A 17,453-nucleotide genomic window follows, 5' to 3' on the forward strand; every position below is an offset into this window, starting at 1 on the left:
GTCTCTGAACCCACATTACATTTTCGGATCTTCTGACTTGGTCCTTTCCAGTTGAAGAAGGGAAGTGAGTCTGCTAGAGCTTGTCAAGTCATAAAAGACAATTCTCCTTATAGCTGAAACAGATGGGTGTATGGGGCCAGGAAAAGATTTTCAACTGCTCTGAGCTTTGGCAGTATAAGGGAGTATTTAATGGTAGTTGATGCCTTCTGAGGAGATAACTTTTCCAGCACACTCAAAGTGGCAGCCGGGGGAGGCTGCCCCACTGCCACAGGAGAGCAGGAACAGGGACCTGGCTCCAGCGCTGGAGTGAACGAGAATGAGCCCTCTGCTTGCTTATGAAAATTCAAGCTTTAAGTAACATATAGATGGCTGGGAATATTCTGGTCTGCTTGAACAAACCTTTCTTCATACCATCTGCATTACCATATTCCAATCAGTAATGTGATACCAGAGTACTTTAAAACAATTCTGTTAGTCGCTGTGCCTTTATCTCCAACCCATACCCATGCACATTGAGCATTAAAATTAAAAAAATAAATCTCTGCAGAGTGTGTATGGCAGAGGTGAGGATCCCCTGGGCTATCCCTATGCTCCCTCTCCAAGAAGGAGCCCTGTCCTCACAGGTACGGGGTGAGGGGAGGCCAAAGGAGCCATGGTGCTGGGGAGTACAGAGCCCAGCTCCCAAAGTGCCGCCATGGCACCTGGGCCCTGTAGTACCATGCTGCCACCTCACCCTCAGCCCTTCTCTGTGTGGAGGCTGGACAGAATGTCTGCTAGTGGCAGCCAAGGCCTTGCCTGTGGCCTCGGAGAATGAAGTTCTGCCTTCTCCAGCAGGCCTCCACCCTGGGCTGCCTTGTTGTGGTTTACCCCCAGGAGATTACCTGGCATGGGCTGCCGCAGCAGCCTCCCTCCACCCCAGCTGCTGAGTCTCCCCAGCTGGGGAGGGGGCACAGAGCCCATATATACATGTGCATGTGGCCTGGCCAGCTGCTTTGGGCTTCTGGAAGAGCTGGCCATGGGCGCACTTACAGAGCCTACCCCTCAGTCACCATGTAGGGTGGTACGTGCTGGGCACATGGCATGGCTCATCCTGTAGGTTCATTTGCTTCACCCCCCCACTCTTTACTGCACAGCGGTGATGGTGCTTCTGTGCAGACAGCCACAGTGTTACTGCTGAGGTGCTGTTTTGGGCACTTTGTGTGTTGCCAGCACTCCTGCAGTTTTAAAGCCTCCCCTGGGATCATACTGGTGAAGCCTAACACTGCCCAAAGGCTCCGCTCCTGACAGGCACGGCAGCAGCAGCAGTGCACCCGTCAGTAGCAGTAACAGGGTGTTATTACCTTCACTCTATAAGGACTTGCTTCATGACCACTACTGAGAGCAGAATGAAATATCACAGTAAATAAATCATGGTGAAAACTCATGGACCCCAAGAAAGCTGTGTCTCCCCAGGGCAGGCTCCCCTGGCCAGCCTCTCTCCACCTAGGCAGCCCATGTTTGCAATGGGCCCGAAATGCCAAGGATGTCAACTGGTTGCCCAGTCTTTTTGTGAGGAACTGAGGGGGAGCTCTCCCCCCACAGTCCTGGACCCACCAGGGAGGAAGTGCTCTGCCTTGGCTGTGCTGCAGGAAGCCAAGGCCTGCATCCAGGTGTGGGCAATTGGTGCTGCTGGCAGCCCTTCCCCTCCCAGCAGGGAAGGTGGGTGGGCAGGGCTGGGGGGATATGGCCACTTCTCCAGAGAGGTTGTAGTAAATGGTAACTGTTTTCTTGAAAATTAACACATTCTCATATCAGGGGCTTACTTTTCTAACAGGAACATCTTAATGTGGAAGTCTCCAGGAGCGTAAGGACAATGCATCTTGAGCTGTAAGTTTTGACTCTCTTCTGTGTGTTGTTATTCCCATCTCCTGAGATTTGGAGGAGAATGAGAGGTGAGGGGGAACTCGGGAGATGGCTGCAATCTCACCCCTTGGTATTTTTGACTGAGCACTGACAAATATTAAATGAGGTGGGCAGGCAGGGAGGCTCAAGGACTAGCCTCAGATTTTTTGTTGACAATTTATAGCAAGCTAAGAGTGAGTTATAGTTACTCTTAAAAATGAAATATCCTTCTTGAATACCTAAAACCCCCACTTTGCCCCATTTACTTTCTGTGGAAGGTCTTTTTTTTTGGTGTAGAATATTGACTACATTCTTAGCTTTTATAGTATAGCTTATCTGATGCCAAAATGTTCTGGTTTCTTGCTGACTTTTAATAATAATATTGTTTTTCTTCAGAAGTTTAGATACTCCTGAGAATAAACAAAACTCAAAACACTAACATTTATTTTTATGTTTGGCTGATGTTAACTTTTCGTACTTTACTGCAAATGCTGATTGAGAGTTGTATCTATCGCTGCCGCTTTGGGGTAATTTGTGTTCTGCCCCCACCTTTTCTTTTTTTTTTTTTGTAAGCATATTTTCTGTTCCTTATGTGGAATAACTAGAGTAAATTCTTTGAAGTTCACGTGCATACCTCTATTCATATAAGTGTGCCCATTTTAGTGATGATCTTTCCCTGTACAGGTCACAAATCCTAGTCAGAATCCATGATGGTTAGGATACCACACTCAGGACTATCCAGAAAATGGTTTGGCTTTTTTTCTTGTAGTTTTTTTTGCTTTTAGGATTACAGCCACAGATTGAAAAAAAATGAATATTTTTTAGTGTAATATATTTAAACTCAGTTAATATCTATGGCTATACCTTTATATGTTTTCTTTTTTTTTTGAAGAACTTATCAGGGTGTGCTGTATGAAAACTTCTAGGAAATAGTGTGGATACATAATTTAAATCATGTAAGTTTCTTGTTTCTAATTAAAAAATGAAGATCAGTCTTTAACTTGACTGTATTATAACGCCATCTTTGTTGATGTCTTGGTGTAGCAGCCTAATTTGCAGTTTAATTACTGCTGGTGAATTCTTATTAGTTGTAATGGGAATATGGTGAGTTTGTAATGCAAGTTTACAGAGAAGGAAGGAAAGGGAATGTTTCAGAACATTGCAGTAATTCTACATTTCCCTTACATGTTCAGTCCACAATATCTTTATATTACTGGCATATTTTGTTAATTTCTGGCAGATTTTAGTGGGAGAAGATCTCTTAAATGGTGTCAGAAGCTACAAGCACTCCAGTTTTAATCAATCCTTGTCATTTCTAGTCAGTGAAAATATCCATTATGGTAGTATTCTACTACTATGTTTCCCTCAAACTGTGTCTTAAGTGATTCTTACTGTGTATCTTCAGATGGCCTGAATTTATCTGAGCCTTCAAAAGCCTTTTGCAAGTATGTAATAATGCCCTAAAATTGAAAATACTGCAACAAATTAGAAACTACGTAGAATAACAGAAAGCAAAAGCAGGCGTGGAGTCAAAAAGCAAAATCACTTAACATGCTCTCGCAGATTTTAGCACTCTTGCTGAGTGCTAAAAATGGAAAAAAAAAAAAAATAAAAAATGGATCACTTCATTAGGTAAGTGAAAACTAAAAAAAATGCCAAAAAACCAAAACCCCACTGAATGTACAAAGTCATCTGATCCGCTTACAACATTTGAGTTCTTGTCGACAGAAGGTTTCTGGTGTCTGAGCCACAGGCCCTCAGGACAGGACTTACATCAGAGCAGTGAGTGACTAAGAAGCAGAAGGCAAAAATTATGATAGTTCAAAATAATTTACTTGCATGTATTATTGACAGTGCTATTCTTTCCAAACTGAGTTAATAGCAATTATTTAACAATGAGCACAGCCCAGATTTGTAAAGGTATTTAGTGTCCCCTGAAGAAAACAGTGTGTGTGAGGGGGGTGCCTGTGTAGTTTTTAAAGTGTGAACAATACTCTTTCTCTTCTTCTTCTTCTTTAATGTGTGTTAAGGTAGAGGAAAGCAAGTGAAACCTCTGGTAGGAAGAGAACGATACCAAAACTAAGAGTTACATAAACCAATAGGATGCATTTCCCTGGAATGATGTATTGTTTTAAGCAATCTCTGATGAAAGGGAAATTGCTAAAAAAGGAGCTCAGAGGTGCGAGGAATACATAAAGTTTTTCACGAAAACTGAACCTAATAGACCAGGCAGTTTAGAGATGATAAATCATAGACAGAAATCTTTCTAATTACTTCTTGGCTGGTGTTGCACCAAGATATTGAACTGCTGAACTGATCCAACTTGGCAATTTGGCATTCTTATGCCCTTATTCCAGTTATTTTAAATCTATATTTTAAAGGTGGGAGTACATGTCTCGAAGTTCAGGAAACATATTTGTGAAATATGGATGCTTATACATTTAAACCAGAAATTCAAGAGAAGTAGTAACTGACTAAAACTGTTGCACAAGCGTCCAAAATCATTAACAAGTGGCAGTGTTTAAATCAATTATTAAATATATAAGATGAAATATAAGAATGCTTTACCATATCCTTTTTCCTTAGTAGCACTTGAATAGTGTTATTTTTCTTGTTTGTTTTGTCTTGTTCCATGCCAGATGTTCTTATCAGGGAAAACAATGGTGGTGTGTTTTAATATTGATGAGTCGATTCTCCTGGGAATAATAGTATACCAACCTTCACAGAATACAAATTGTGGGAGGTTTTTTATAGTGTAATTACCATAATGCATTGAATGTGAAGTGCAACTCTTTAAAACTGTGGAAAGAACTTTTTGTTTATTATCTTTCTTCTATCTACTTTGAGTGACTCTCATTTTAAAACTATGTATAGTGTTTTGGTGGCCTGTAAAAAGTAAACATGTAAGTCACCGGAGGGACTGAGTAATCTGTCAAAGTAGCATATTCTTTAGCACCGTATGAACTATTAAATAATCATAATGTTTCTCTTTCCAAGGCTGATAGTTTATTCATTTAAACAATTGCAGAGTTATTAAAGTACCTTGCTTTAACTTTTTTTTTTTTTTTCCTTTTCCCTCCAGGAACTTGAACACTGAAGTCCTGAAATTATAAATGATTTGGTGACGAGCTGTGCTTGCAATGCAGGCCATAAAAACGGTGGAAAAAGAAGTGACTTTTATAAAGGAAGTACTTTTCACAGAATCCTTCCTAAAGAAACGAGAGCGCAGCAGAAGCCCGGAGAGCAGGCGGCTCCGCCAGCAGCAGCCATTGGAAGGAGCTGTCTGCAGCTCTCAGTGCTGTACTGAGCATGTCCCAGCGGAGCCCACTGCAAGCAGCACATTATGCAAAAAGGCAGCTCTAGCAGATGGGAGAGAGGCACAGCAAGCATTTGCTTCACTTGCATCACCACCGCTTGAAAACAAATCTGCATCGCTAGAGGGGATCTCGCCGGCAGGCCAAAGGAATGAAATCCAGGAGCATGGCTTGACTGCTGAAGGTGTTGCACTGCGAAAAATCATGGGGAATCAAGATGGGAAGCTAAAGAAAAATACAGGTGATGTGCATGAAGGAGAGGATGCCTCTGGGCCCAAGGATACAGACGGCACAAAGAAGGTATCGGGAAGCAGAAGAGGTCTGGGAAAGCATGCAAAAGGAAGTGAATCCAGTAAGAAGAAGGGTAAGTCAGACTCGAGGGCCTCGGTGTTTTCAAATCTGAGGATCAGAAAAAATCTGTCCAAGGCTAAAGATGGGAATAGTAGTTCACGGGAGGATGTTTTGGAAAGCCAGGCCTTGCAGGCTGGAGAGCTGGACAGTACACATTCAGTTGTAACCAAAACTCCAGATATAAGCATCTCTGCAGATGAAGGGGGTCTCTCAGACACAGATGTTGAACATTTTGAAATCAGAAATGAAACTGTCCCAGCTGCTGTGGAGACACAGGATGGACAAAGGACGAGTTCTGGCTCTGATACGGATATATACAGTTTCCATTCAGCTACAGAACAAGAGGATTTGCTTTCTGATATCCAGCAAGCTATTAGACTGCAGCAGCAGCAGCAGGGGGCAATTAACATTGGAACTGAGGACCTTGTCACCAAAACAATGGGCCGACACATGGCTAATTCGCAAGCAGCCCCCTTAGATTTTGAACGGTTTCTTTCAGTAACCACTACTGACAAAGAGAGGAGCCCAGACACTGAGGGGGCTTTTCCAGCGATATCTGAAATTGCAGAAAAGATTCCCATCTCCTGTGTGACTGAATGTGAACTGAAAGAAGCAGTAAATGGCATAGGCTCTCCTGGTAACGGCTTATTTGAAACACAAGAACGTAAGCTATTGATTGAGGAACAGGAACAGCTCGTTGCTGGAGTGGATGCTGTAGCTAGTGAACTAGAAGATTTAAATACAGCTGTGGTAGAAAATGGATCTCTCACTCACAGCTCCACACAACCTTTTAAAACCTCAGTAGCAGATGCTGAGACTAAAATTGCTGAAGTGCAGGCTGTTGATTTGCAGGGCTCAGTAACAGAGGATGGTATTTCAGATGCAGGCCGTGATCATGCTGCTGAGACTCAGGAAGAAAAACACACTCTGTCAGCCAGTCAAGAGGACCTGCATAATGGTTTATCCACAGAAATTAAAAATGACATCTTGTCCTCCGAGGGGACGGCAGGCAGTCCAATGCTTGGTTCCCGATGCTTTAAGCCTTATCTAATTAATCCTTGTTACATCAAAACCACAACTAGGCAATTGAGTTCTCCCAACCATTCACCATCTCCCTCCCCATCCCAGAGCCCACTTTTTACAAGGAGGCAGGAGTCCTTCCACAAAAAAGAAAAAGTCTCAATCAAGAAGCAGCGGTCTGCTAGTTTGGCAGGTTTATTTAGTCGTTCAGCAGACTGGACAGAAGAGGTGTCTAATCACAAATGTGAGATAACGCAGAAGGTGGGCTCTGCGGGCTACTTGGAGCACAAGGGGTTTAGAGAGAAATTTCAAACGGAAAGAGTGCCTTCGACTCCTTCAAGAAAGTCCTCAGGGGTGCAGGCTTCTACAGAGACATTTCCCAATGTCTTTTCAGGTGAGTGACAGGTATTAAGGTTTTTTCCAGCAAGTCTTTGAAAATATATTTAAAATACTTGAATTCGGTGCATTGCATGTACTGTTGTCTTTACTTGTGCTGACAGTTTTAAAATTGAAGGCCTGATCTTGTAAACACAGTCACATTTCGTTAACGAGCATAGCCTCTCTATTCAGTGTCAGCCTGGCAGTACTGCCAGTAAAGGAAGTGCATAACTCTTTGAAGTTTTCCTTTCTGCTTTTCTCCTTTGTCTAAATCCTGTAGGAAAAGGCTGGATGCCTGAAATTATTCTTGTTGAAAAATGCTAAGAGCTACAGTGTTGTAGGCACACCAGCTCTCTGGATAAATAGATCTTTCAGATGCAAAGCTTTCTGTGGCTGTGATCCTGTTTAGGGTTTCCTTGTGTGAGGCGCTGTTCTGATGTACTGTAAATATTTAAGAGCTGCACCTGGTGTTAGACCGAGGCAGTGATGGGGATTTACTCAGTACAAAAAGGAAAAAACCATGCAAGCACAGATGGACAGCACTACAGAAAGGAACCAATTTCCCCTTCAGAAAGGGGAAAGAGGAGGAGAAGAAAATGCTAATGACTTGAAGAGGTAGCATAAAATGGAGAAGAGAAGGGAAACTCTGGGTAGTACAATTTGGTAGCTCTGGCAGGCAGCTGCTCAGGCTGCATAAGGTGACTCATTCAGGAAATCATTCTTTTACCTTGCCCGTTAGGCAACTTGCATCTTCTCATAGAGGGACAGGAATATAGAATTTACAAATGAAAGAGTATGAATAGATGGTTATGTTTTCCTGCATGTTGAGTTTTTTTTCCCCTTTCTCTTCCCCTTATCTGAAGTTTCTATATGAAGCTAATGTATTCACAAATAGAGAAGGCCTCTGCCGCATAGGAGGTATGTATGCAGAGGAAACTCAGCAACATAGTGCATTTATTTTACACTTAAGAAAACTATAGAACTAAAAGAATACAGAGAATGTGCCCTATTAGTGCCCGTTATAGATTCAGCTCTTAATCTTGTAATCAGGTTTGTTTTGAATGAAAGTCTGTTCTAGATGCACGAGCACAGTAACCACATATGTGCTGGAGCTATTTGGAAAAAATGCAGTCAGAATTCTTTTGTGCTTTTATGAAAACAAAACAAAGTATGATCTATGAAGGGAGCAATGACATAATTTAAAGATCACATGTAAGGAAACAGTTAAGCCATCAGCAACTGATTTGCATAAAGACTATCTTGTTTTATACTGTAGATTTTAAAAATTATATAACTTGTAGTCATTTGCATTCATAGTTGCTTTCTTTGTGCATATGCTGCTCTGCTTGACATCATAATAATACTGGTGAATGAACCTGTCCGGAAACAGAAATTAAAATTAGTGGCTTTTTTTGCACAGCAACTAACTCTAGGAGTCTGAAATTCTCAGGTAAAACATTGATATTATTTTCCAGATTTAAATCCCAAGACAACTTTCTTTCCTCAGTAGCCTTGAATAGAAATCCCCAATTCCAGTCTTGAAAATTTGAATTCAAGTTTTTAACACAAAAAAGCCAGTCCCCTCTGAAGGACACCAGGCCTCTATGAAGTAAGCTGAATCTATTTTGTGTGTTTTAAATCCCTTCCACCTGTTTTCTTAGCTTTAGTTTCAGACATACCTTTTTAAAGTTTTACAACTTGAGAAATCACTACCTTCAGATTTGTAGCATATAAAAAGCACAATTTTTTTTTTTTTTTTTTTTTTTACTATCAACATTTGGCAGCTTACAATCAACTTGGAGACCAAAGCTTTAAATTGTATCATCAGCTATTAGACTTTCTTTTTTATGGTGGTACTATGATGGAAATAAATTTTATTTGGCAAACTTCAAGAACATGGAATTACTTTTTTGAGACCTGTTTTCCAGGAAACAGACTGCTTCACATTTCCTCACAAGGTTTTGGTTTACTTAATAATTTTTGGGTTATTCTGTTTTCCCACCAACACTTTAGACTGTTATTGTGAAGGGACCAACGTCCAATGCAACAGTAGTTCTGTCTCTTATGGAAATTACAGTGACCCTCATTTGCATGTACATACCAGCTGTCTTTATAGGCAGAGGACAATTATACCTTTCAGTTCATGCAGAAAAGCTTGAAATGAGGGAACTGGAAATGATGTGATAACACTTCTCTTTTTGATCATTGTTCTTATTTTTAAAAATATATTTACAAGCTAAAAATCATAAGAATATAAAAGTAGTAAGTAGAGTACATGAAAAAGGGAAATTAAACTTAACATCAGTATTTCCACAGATTGGCTGTCATTGCTATAAGAGCAGAAAAGCCTCTTTATTTAAACCAGTCTTCTCATCAACAATTACAGAAATAATTTCCTTATAATTTGCATACTTCATTTGAAAAATGTGGTTTTTAATTGCATGCATGAGATGCATCAATTTGGGGATTACCATCAGCCTTTTAGAGATAACATTCTTTATAGTCCCTCATTTCTATCTTTAAAAAAAATAATCAGCTTCTTGCCTAGAGCATTAAATCCCATCTTGCTGTGCAGTGACTGCAGTTTTGTTCTGTATTTCTAACTAGAATCAAGTAAAATATTCCACAACGCTTCAGTCATCGATTTTAATGACAGCAGGTTCTATGCAGACGACTGGCCTACTTTTGCACTATGTTGTGGTTTGGCTATGTGCCATTTGGTTTTCATAATGATCCATATGAACTCTTCTAAGGTTGTTTTAATGTAAAATGTAGATGGAAGCAAACAACTGGAATGGTAGGGACTCTGCATATTTTAATTTTGCTTTATATAAGAAATAAGTATGATATTTCAAATTTGATGCATTGACTAAGAATGTAGTGTGGACAAATTTACGGGCGTTTTGTAATTCAGGCTTTGGATCTATTTCTTTTATGATGAAGACAGCTGTATTTGAAATTGCAGTGACAGTAATTACAAGTTCTAGATTACCTGATGTGCAGTGGAGCCACAGCTTTTATCTTGTGGTCCCAGGAGGACAAGAGCTGAACCTGAATGAATAGGGTTGGCTCTCTCACTTTGGTGTGGGGCGCTGAATGATTTGCACTAACAGTAAGAGAGTATCTTAGTGGGAAAATGAAATTGATGGTTCCAGACATTGACATAACTGATAAAGAAGAGCTAATAGATTGATTTAATCCTGGCATTAATTTGAGGTGCAGTGATTGCAGAGGAGCTAGTAAGGGTGTCTGTTACATAAACTGAGTATGAGTCCTGTCAGCTGCCCCAGATGGTAATTAAACCTGACCCAGGCAAACCAATGCCCTTTCTAATCTCTGCTGGCTGTCTGTAACACACTTGCTGCATTAATTTCTTTCAAACAGATCATTTATCTTTAAATTTCTCTTCAGAGATTTATATTTGTCCTGTTGTAGCTGTAAATGGGAGACAAACAAAAAGTCCTGGTTACCATAAAACAAACCCTGAGGTCAGTCCCATGCTTGTGTGCTCACAGCCACTTTCTAATTTCCACGGAGTGCTCACCTGCTTCTCAGGAAGGCCACTTTATCTCCCTGTGCTAATGTCATCTGCACCAATTTGCAGTTCCAGTGTACTGTCTGCAGGCATATACAAAGGTCTCTGTATAGATAAGTATGTCAAAACTTGAAAAAACAGGATGAAAGTTTGTTTCTGAGACATAAAGTTTTTATGTTCTGAGACATAGATGTTTTTAGATACTTCAAGGTTTTGTTTCATTCTGATTCATGTGATGATGCACATAATATGGATTTGTATCTATTGGCATCCTGAGGAGACCATTATGGAACTGTTATTTAAGAGTACTTATGGTTTACTGTTACACTGATGATTTTTGTTAGCAGTAATACAAATATTTCTTTTATCAGATGGTGAGGCAGTCCAGCCCCCTCTAACTAAGGTTGCTGCCCAGCAGAAACCTTTCATGTGATACAGGATCATGCACTACACTGAGTATTGCTAGTAAGCATCTGAGGAGGAAGATCGTCCTCTTTTTGTCTAGTAGACCCAAATTGGGAAGGGGGGGGGGGGGGGGGGGGGAGGGGGCAGAACAGAGCTGCAATACTCCAACTACAGTAAAATGTGTTTGAAAATGGGCTGTAATATGTTACTGAAAGACTGCTGAGTGCTAGTAAGTTGCTTTCATGTTACTGTGCCAGCACTGCAATGTGGGAATCGGAGCAACGTGAGTAATGTCACTGGAATGTAGTGCTGCCACAGGCTTGTTTTGGTGGGGTCTCATGATTAATGCTTTGATCTTTATCTGGAACTTCATTGGGAGTAGCAGGTTTTGGTCATGGGGTTGAGTGGCTGTATCTCTTTTTCTGGGCAGCTACCCTCTTCTGAGGTCTGACTGGTAACCTGACTCATGTCTGGAGTAGAAATGTTTGGTCTTGGATGCCTGCTGGCCCCTTCTGGGTTGCAGAGGGGGAAAGGAAAAGGGACAGTTTGTAGCTGGACGTCAATGCATCACGGCTTGGATCTGAGACGTGGTACCAGTACAATATCCATCACACATGGGATCTGGCTAGAGCTGGTCATTAAAGGACATTGCATGCTTAAGTGATTTCATTTCTGTTAAAAGAGCAGTGGATTATTCCAGTGGGAATAGTTATATAGAATTTAAATGTATAAATCTTTCTTGGATATAATTGTGCTTTATTTTTTCAAATATTTTTAAACTATTTAATAGCTTGGAGTGAGGGGGGAGGTTGTCCGTTGAGGGGTTTTTGTTTGCTTTTTTTTTTTTTTAAACTCTGTGTAGGCCTCCTCTTTGCAGGAAAAACTCTATTCCTTGAAGCAGGCCTGACTTTTTTTCTCCATGCTGCGGTGTCTAAAGAAAAGTAAATTTGGAATTGAAAAGTACCTCTAGGAGTATTTTAGGCTGGCTGTATATGAGGGATCATGTTCCAATGTGACTCATGGTGATAGAAAATGCAAAAATACTAATTAGCCAAGGCATTTTGTTTGTGCTGTAGTTTAACCAAACTCAGGATGTGGCCAAGTGTACTCCTTATAAACTGCTTCTGTCAAAATTTGAACTTAGAATCATAGAATCGTCTAGGTTGGAAGAGACCCTTGGGATCATCGAGCCCAACCATCTACCCTACTCTACAAAGTTCTCCCCTATACCATATCCCCCAACACCACATCTAAACGGCTCTTAAACACATCCAGGGATGGTGACTCAACCACCTCCCTGGGCAGCCGATTCCAATGCCCGACCACTCTTTCTGTGAAAAATTCTTTCCTAATGTTCAGTCTAAACCTACCCTGTTGGAGCTTGAAGCCATTCCCTCTTGTTCTGTCATTAGTTACCTGTGCGAAGAGACCAGCACCAACCTCTCTACAGTGTCCTTTCAAGTAGTTGTAGAGAGTGACGAGGTCTCCCCTCAGCCTCCTCTTCCTCATACTAAACAGTCCCAGCTCCTTCAACCGCTCTTCATATGATTTGTTTTCCAGGCCCTTCACCAGCTTTGTTGCCCTCCTCTGCACTCGCTCCAGCACCTCGATATCTCTCTTGTATTGAGGTGCCCAAAACTGGACACAATACTCCAGGTGTGGCCTCACCAGTGCTGAGTACAGGGGCACAATCACCTCCTTACTTCTGCTGGTCACGCTATTTCTAATACAAGCCAGGATGCCATTGGCTTTCTTGGCCACCTGGGCACACTGCCGGCTCATATTCAGCCGCTTGTCAATTAGAACCCCCAGGTCTCTTTCTTCCAGGCAGCTTTCCAGCCACACTTCCCCAAGCCTGTAGCGCTGCTTGGGGTTATTGTGGCCCAAGTGCAGGACCTGGCACTTGCCCTTGTTGAAACTCATACCATTGATGTTGGCCCAATGATCCAATCTATCTAGGTCTCTCTGTAGAGCTTCCCTATCCTCCTGGGAATCAACACTCCTGCTTAACTTGGTGTCATAAGGAACAGTGGTGATGAAGCGTATATGTGTAGGTGTTTCTGAGACTGTGGCTTTGATTATTTTTAGGTACATTTAAAAGCAACATTCTGTAGCACCTAGGTGGAATACAACAGTTTCTGGAAATTTACTTTTATGCATACAATTTATTTTTTGGGGGATGAGGTAAGTTGATACAAGGGGAACAGGGCAGAAGCAGTGAGAAGCAGTGAAAGGAACAGGATGGAAGGATGTGAGGACTTTATATTTTGTTACCTCATTCCTGCTTCTTCATGTGATAATATAAGACCAGTTGCATTTCATTAAGTGCTTTAGAAAAGGTAGCAAAGTGGGTTCAGAGGCTTTATCACACTATTATTTCCTTTAAGCAGCAGCAACTTCCTGCATTCCTTCATCACAATTCACGTAAAAGAAGTTAGGGACAGCAAGATGGTCTGTGTTACCTTGAATAAAAAATGACAATTCTTCAGTTTATTTCCATATTGCTGTTGTCCAGAATAAGTTTCCTTCACATTGATGGAAATAGCTAGGCTTTCTGACCATGAATAGGAAGTGGATTATGTTTTCTGATGCAAAACTTTGCTTTATTCTCAGATAAATACAGGACATGATTCCTTTCATCTGCAGATATGCAGATGATAGAACCCATTAAGTCAGAAGTTTTGCAACAGTAAGAAGCAGTGGTTGTGAGATTGTGTGCTTGTGTGTGTAAAAGTAAATCCTAATAAATTTAATTCCATAAAACTAAATGGAAATATATACATACAGGAGAAGTACAAAAATGCTTGAGAACTTTTTGAGAATCTCTTTGGTGTCTTGACATATGCAGCTAAATAGTGGCAGGTAAGCCTAGTCACAAATGGAATTTATTGTTGAGACATTCTTATTTGTCAGTAAAAGTATTTCACTGAATTTTTTTAGAGTTGGAAGGGACCATAAAGATCATCTAGTCCAACTCCCCTGCCGAAGCAGGATTGCCCAGAGCACGTCAGAGCATGTTACTCAGGACTGCATCCACGCGGGTCTTGAAAATCTCCAGAGAAGGGGACTCCACAACCTCCCTGGGCAGCCCATTCCAGTGCTCTGTCACCCTCACCGTAAAGAAGTTTCTTCTCATATTTGAGTGGAACTTCCTATGTTCCAGCTTGTGCCCGTTGCCCCTCGTCCTCTCACTGGCAACCACTGAAAAGAGTCTGGCTCCCTCCTCCTTCAACCCACCCTTCAGATACTTATAAGCATTGATAAGGTCTCCCCTCAGCCTTCTCTTCTCCAGGCTAAAGAGTCCCAGCTCCCTCAGCCTTTCTTCATAAGGGAGCTGCTCCAATCCTTGAATCATCCTCGTTGCCCTTCGCTGGACTCTTTCCGGTAGTTCCCTATCCGTCTTGAATTGGGGAGCCCAGAACTGGATGCAGTATTCCAGTTGTGGCCTCACCAGTGCAGAGTAGAGGGGGAAATTGTATGAATTGTTTGGTCTCTGGATCTGTATGAAATTTATCAGGAGCACCAGAGCTCTGAACTTGGTGTGCATTTGAATCAGGAGGAAGCATAGATAACTTTACTTTTACTAATTAGAGGAGGCAGCTTTCATTCTAGACTTTATTTGATGCTGAGATCTGACTCAGATGTCCCCATGAAGACACATAATAGGTAGTGTGTAACAGTGGAAAAGTAATTCTTATTCTTTCCTCTTCCTTCCACTGATAAAGAAAAAGTCACTGTACAAAAGAAGTCAGTGTTGCAGTAACAGTGTAATTAACTACGTTAACATCTGCTAACAGTCATGGAAGAAAATGTGGTTTTCATTAAAAAAAAAAAAACAAACAACATTGCCTTCATAATAGAGGGTGTGTATCTAAACACTATTTTGTCGTGCAAAGAGTCAAGACAATACAGTATGCTGAAAAATAGCTGAGGGAAATATTTGATTACATCCATGAGAGAACATTAAGGTCCAGTTAGAGGAAGGGAGACGTGCTTAAGTTTTTCTTCAGATGAAGTCTAGAAGAACATATCTGCACAAATATATAAATGTCCATGTATATAATTTTCTATTTCATGGAACGTAGTTCTAATTTGTTGCTTTTCCTTTATTAATCTTCCCCATTTTTGTTTATGGATAGAAAGAAGAAAAGCTTTTGTACATTATAATAAATATTAAAACGTCATCAGTTATTGAAGTTGCAGGAGACTGTCAGACCTCGGGTGCACAGGTCCTGGAGAGGAAAGCAAACTGAGGCACAATGGGACTCTAATGAGTAGGATGAAAGAAATTTGTTATTTGTGTCCCACTTCAGAGGCCTGATAGTTCAGTTCAGTTGTGTTTTGTGACCTGTAGCTGCTTGAGGAAATACTTGGATTTACTCCTAAGGTAGAGATTGGCCAGACTGCATTAACTGTCAAATGAAGTCTAGAACCCTTGGGAATAAAGAATTTTTACAAAATTGAGTTGTAAAGAACAGTATGTATCGGTTTGGACTGATAAAAGACACTGTTAGTAATAGCTACCCAAAAAGACATCAGAGGAGCTTCTTACTTTAAAGAGCTAGACAGAAAAAATTGTGGCTTTCCAGCAGTCTGTGAGAACCTGGCACAGAATACCGCTTTCACATCACAAATCACCACAGAAACTAAAAGGGTAAAGATGGGCAGAATTAAATACTTGCTGAGAGGAACCTAAGCACCTGGAAAACACAATATGAAAGTTGCCAAAGATGCATATGGTGCCTTAAAGATTTGTTAGACAGACACATATAGATTCTCTTTTAGCATAACCCACTATAATCAGGAAAGCTTTAGTAACATACTTCTGTAATCTGCAATAATACTGCATTAGAACCTGAAGGGAAATTGAGGTGAAAGGAGACGTCATATAATGTTGTGGGAGGGTGCATCTTGTTTAAGCTTTTAGAAACAGGAGTGGTACATAGTATGAAATGTCTATCGTAGTAGGGCAATTGTTTGGTATTTAAAAACTTCAGCTTTTTAAAGATATTTAGTGACATATAAGATATATTTTCACATTTCATTATATATATATAAAATATATATAAATATATATAGTGAAAGGTAGGGATAAAAGCATAGTTTAATACTTTGTGTCAGCTTATCCTGGTACACATGTCATATATCAGACAACAAAGTTAGAATACCTGCTTTTTAGAAAAGGTGTTATATTGTTATTGCAAATGATCCAGGCAATTTTAGTCTTATTTTGACTGCAGCAACAAGCAAGGTTTTGGAATGAATCTTGAAGGAGGAATTTATGAGATATAACTAGTTATTGGGTGTATGATAAAAGGGTAAAGAAAAATGGAACAAAACTCAGCATGGTTTTAGCAAAGATCAGTAAGACTACATTGATGGCTTTTTATGTTCAGCTGCTTTTTGGACAAAGCAAGAGTGGTTGGAAGGAATTCATCTGGGTTTCTGTAGAAAATGGCAACACTGCAAATCACTTACCCAAGGGGAAAAAAATGCTGTGGTTTTGATAAGGGACATTGTCATGTTACTTTTCTTCCACCAAAGAGCAAAAGCTTCATTTTAGTCTAATTCTACCTAATGCTACTTGGTCAGGCTGTGGAAGTTTATTGCATGACTAATCCAAGAGCAGAGCTGAGTCCTGACCATTTTCCTGACATTAGTGTTTGCAGGACAAAACCTTTTTGTCACCAAGTGAAATTTTCAGTAAACTTTTATCTTTCAGTATTATAATGCAAATTTCAAAATTAGGAACTGGGCTGGCATCATGAATTCATTCATCAGGACCAGGTTTTGTGTTAATCAGTTTTTGACCTGACTGCTTCAGCTTTTTCCAGCGTGATTTGTGCAAGAATAGCATATGGTTAAGTAAGATTTTCACAGACCATTGGGGGTATGCTGAAATTGGTGGTTTTGCCATGTCTCGTAGCCAGCACAAATGGAGCAAACTGTTTTAAATACAGCTGCTTGGTTCGATCATGGGACACTATGGATAAAGAGTGAGATGGGGTTTTTTTGAAAATTGTAACATCCACTCTGGAGGGGTTTATTATTTCATTAAATCTGGCGTCTTTCCTTGTTATATTTATTTTTTGGGAATCCCATTTTCAAATTTTTGCCAGAACCTCTGCGTTTTGCATCAGGACATTCCCAGAAGAATTTCAGTGGCATTTGTACAAGGTACCATTTTTGCCCTGCGTGCACTGTGGTGGCCCCGGGGGTGGAAGCAGGATTCTCTTGCCAGTGGCAGCTTGTACCCTTGCTTCCAAAAGGGAGTGCACACACGTGTTCCCTGGCTTTTTTGGGGATGTCTCGAACACTTGAAGCTGCTACCATTCTGTAATTCTTTTTCTGTAACTGTGTAGCAGGCTGCTTGTTCTAGCTGAGTGAATTGAAATCTCAAAGATGGGTTTATTCAAGCTCTCTTGCACAATCTGGAATCTGTTTAAATGATTAGTGATAATTGTGGGGCTAAAATAAGGGGAAAAAAATACTTTCTTGAGTGACACAGGGGCTGACATATTATGTTTCTAACTTGGACATAGTCAAGAGTTTTCACGGAAAATTTGTCA

The 17,453-nt window shown here is 40.6% G+C and overlaps 1 protein-coding gene across 1 annotated transcript in view; it reads left to right on the plus strand.

The window, feature by feature from the left end:
- The first annotated feature begins 5,399 nt into the window (after nt 1-5,399).
- The window catches only part of FMN2 (formin 2), a 164,026-nt gene continuing 151,972 nt past the window's right edge, over nt 5,400-17,453 (plus strand). The window contains exon 1 of the mRNA XM_074161579.1: nt 5,400-6,960. Coding sequence (XP_074017680.1) covers nt 5,400-6,960 — 1,561 coding nt within the window. The remainder of the gene's footprint in view (nt 6,961-17,453) is intronic.

This window comes from Numenius arquata, chromosome 2 (genome assembly GCF_964106895.1).
Source record: "Numenius arquata chromosome 2, bNumArq3.hap1.1, whole genome shotgun sequence".
Lineage (NCBI taxonomy): Eukaryota > Metazoa > Chordata > Aves > Charadriiformes > Scolopacidae > Numenius > Numenius arquata.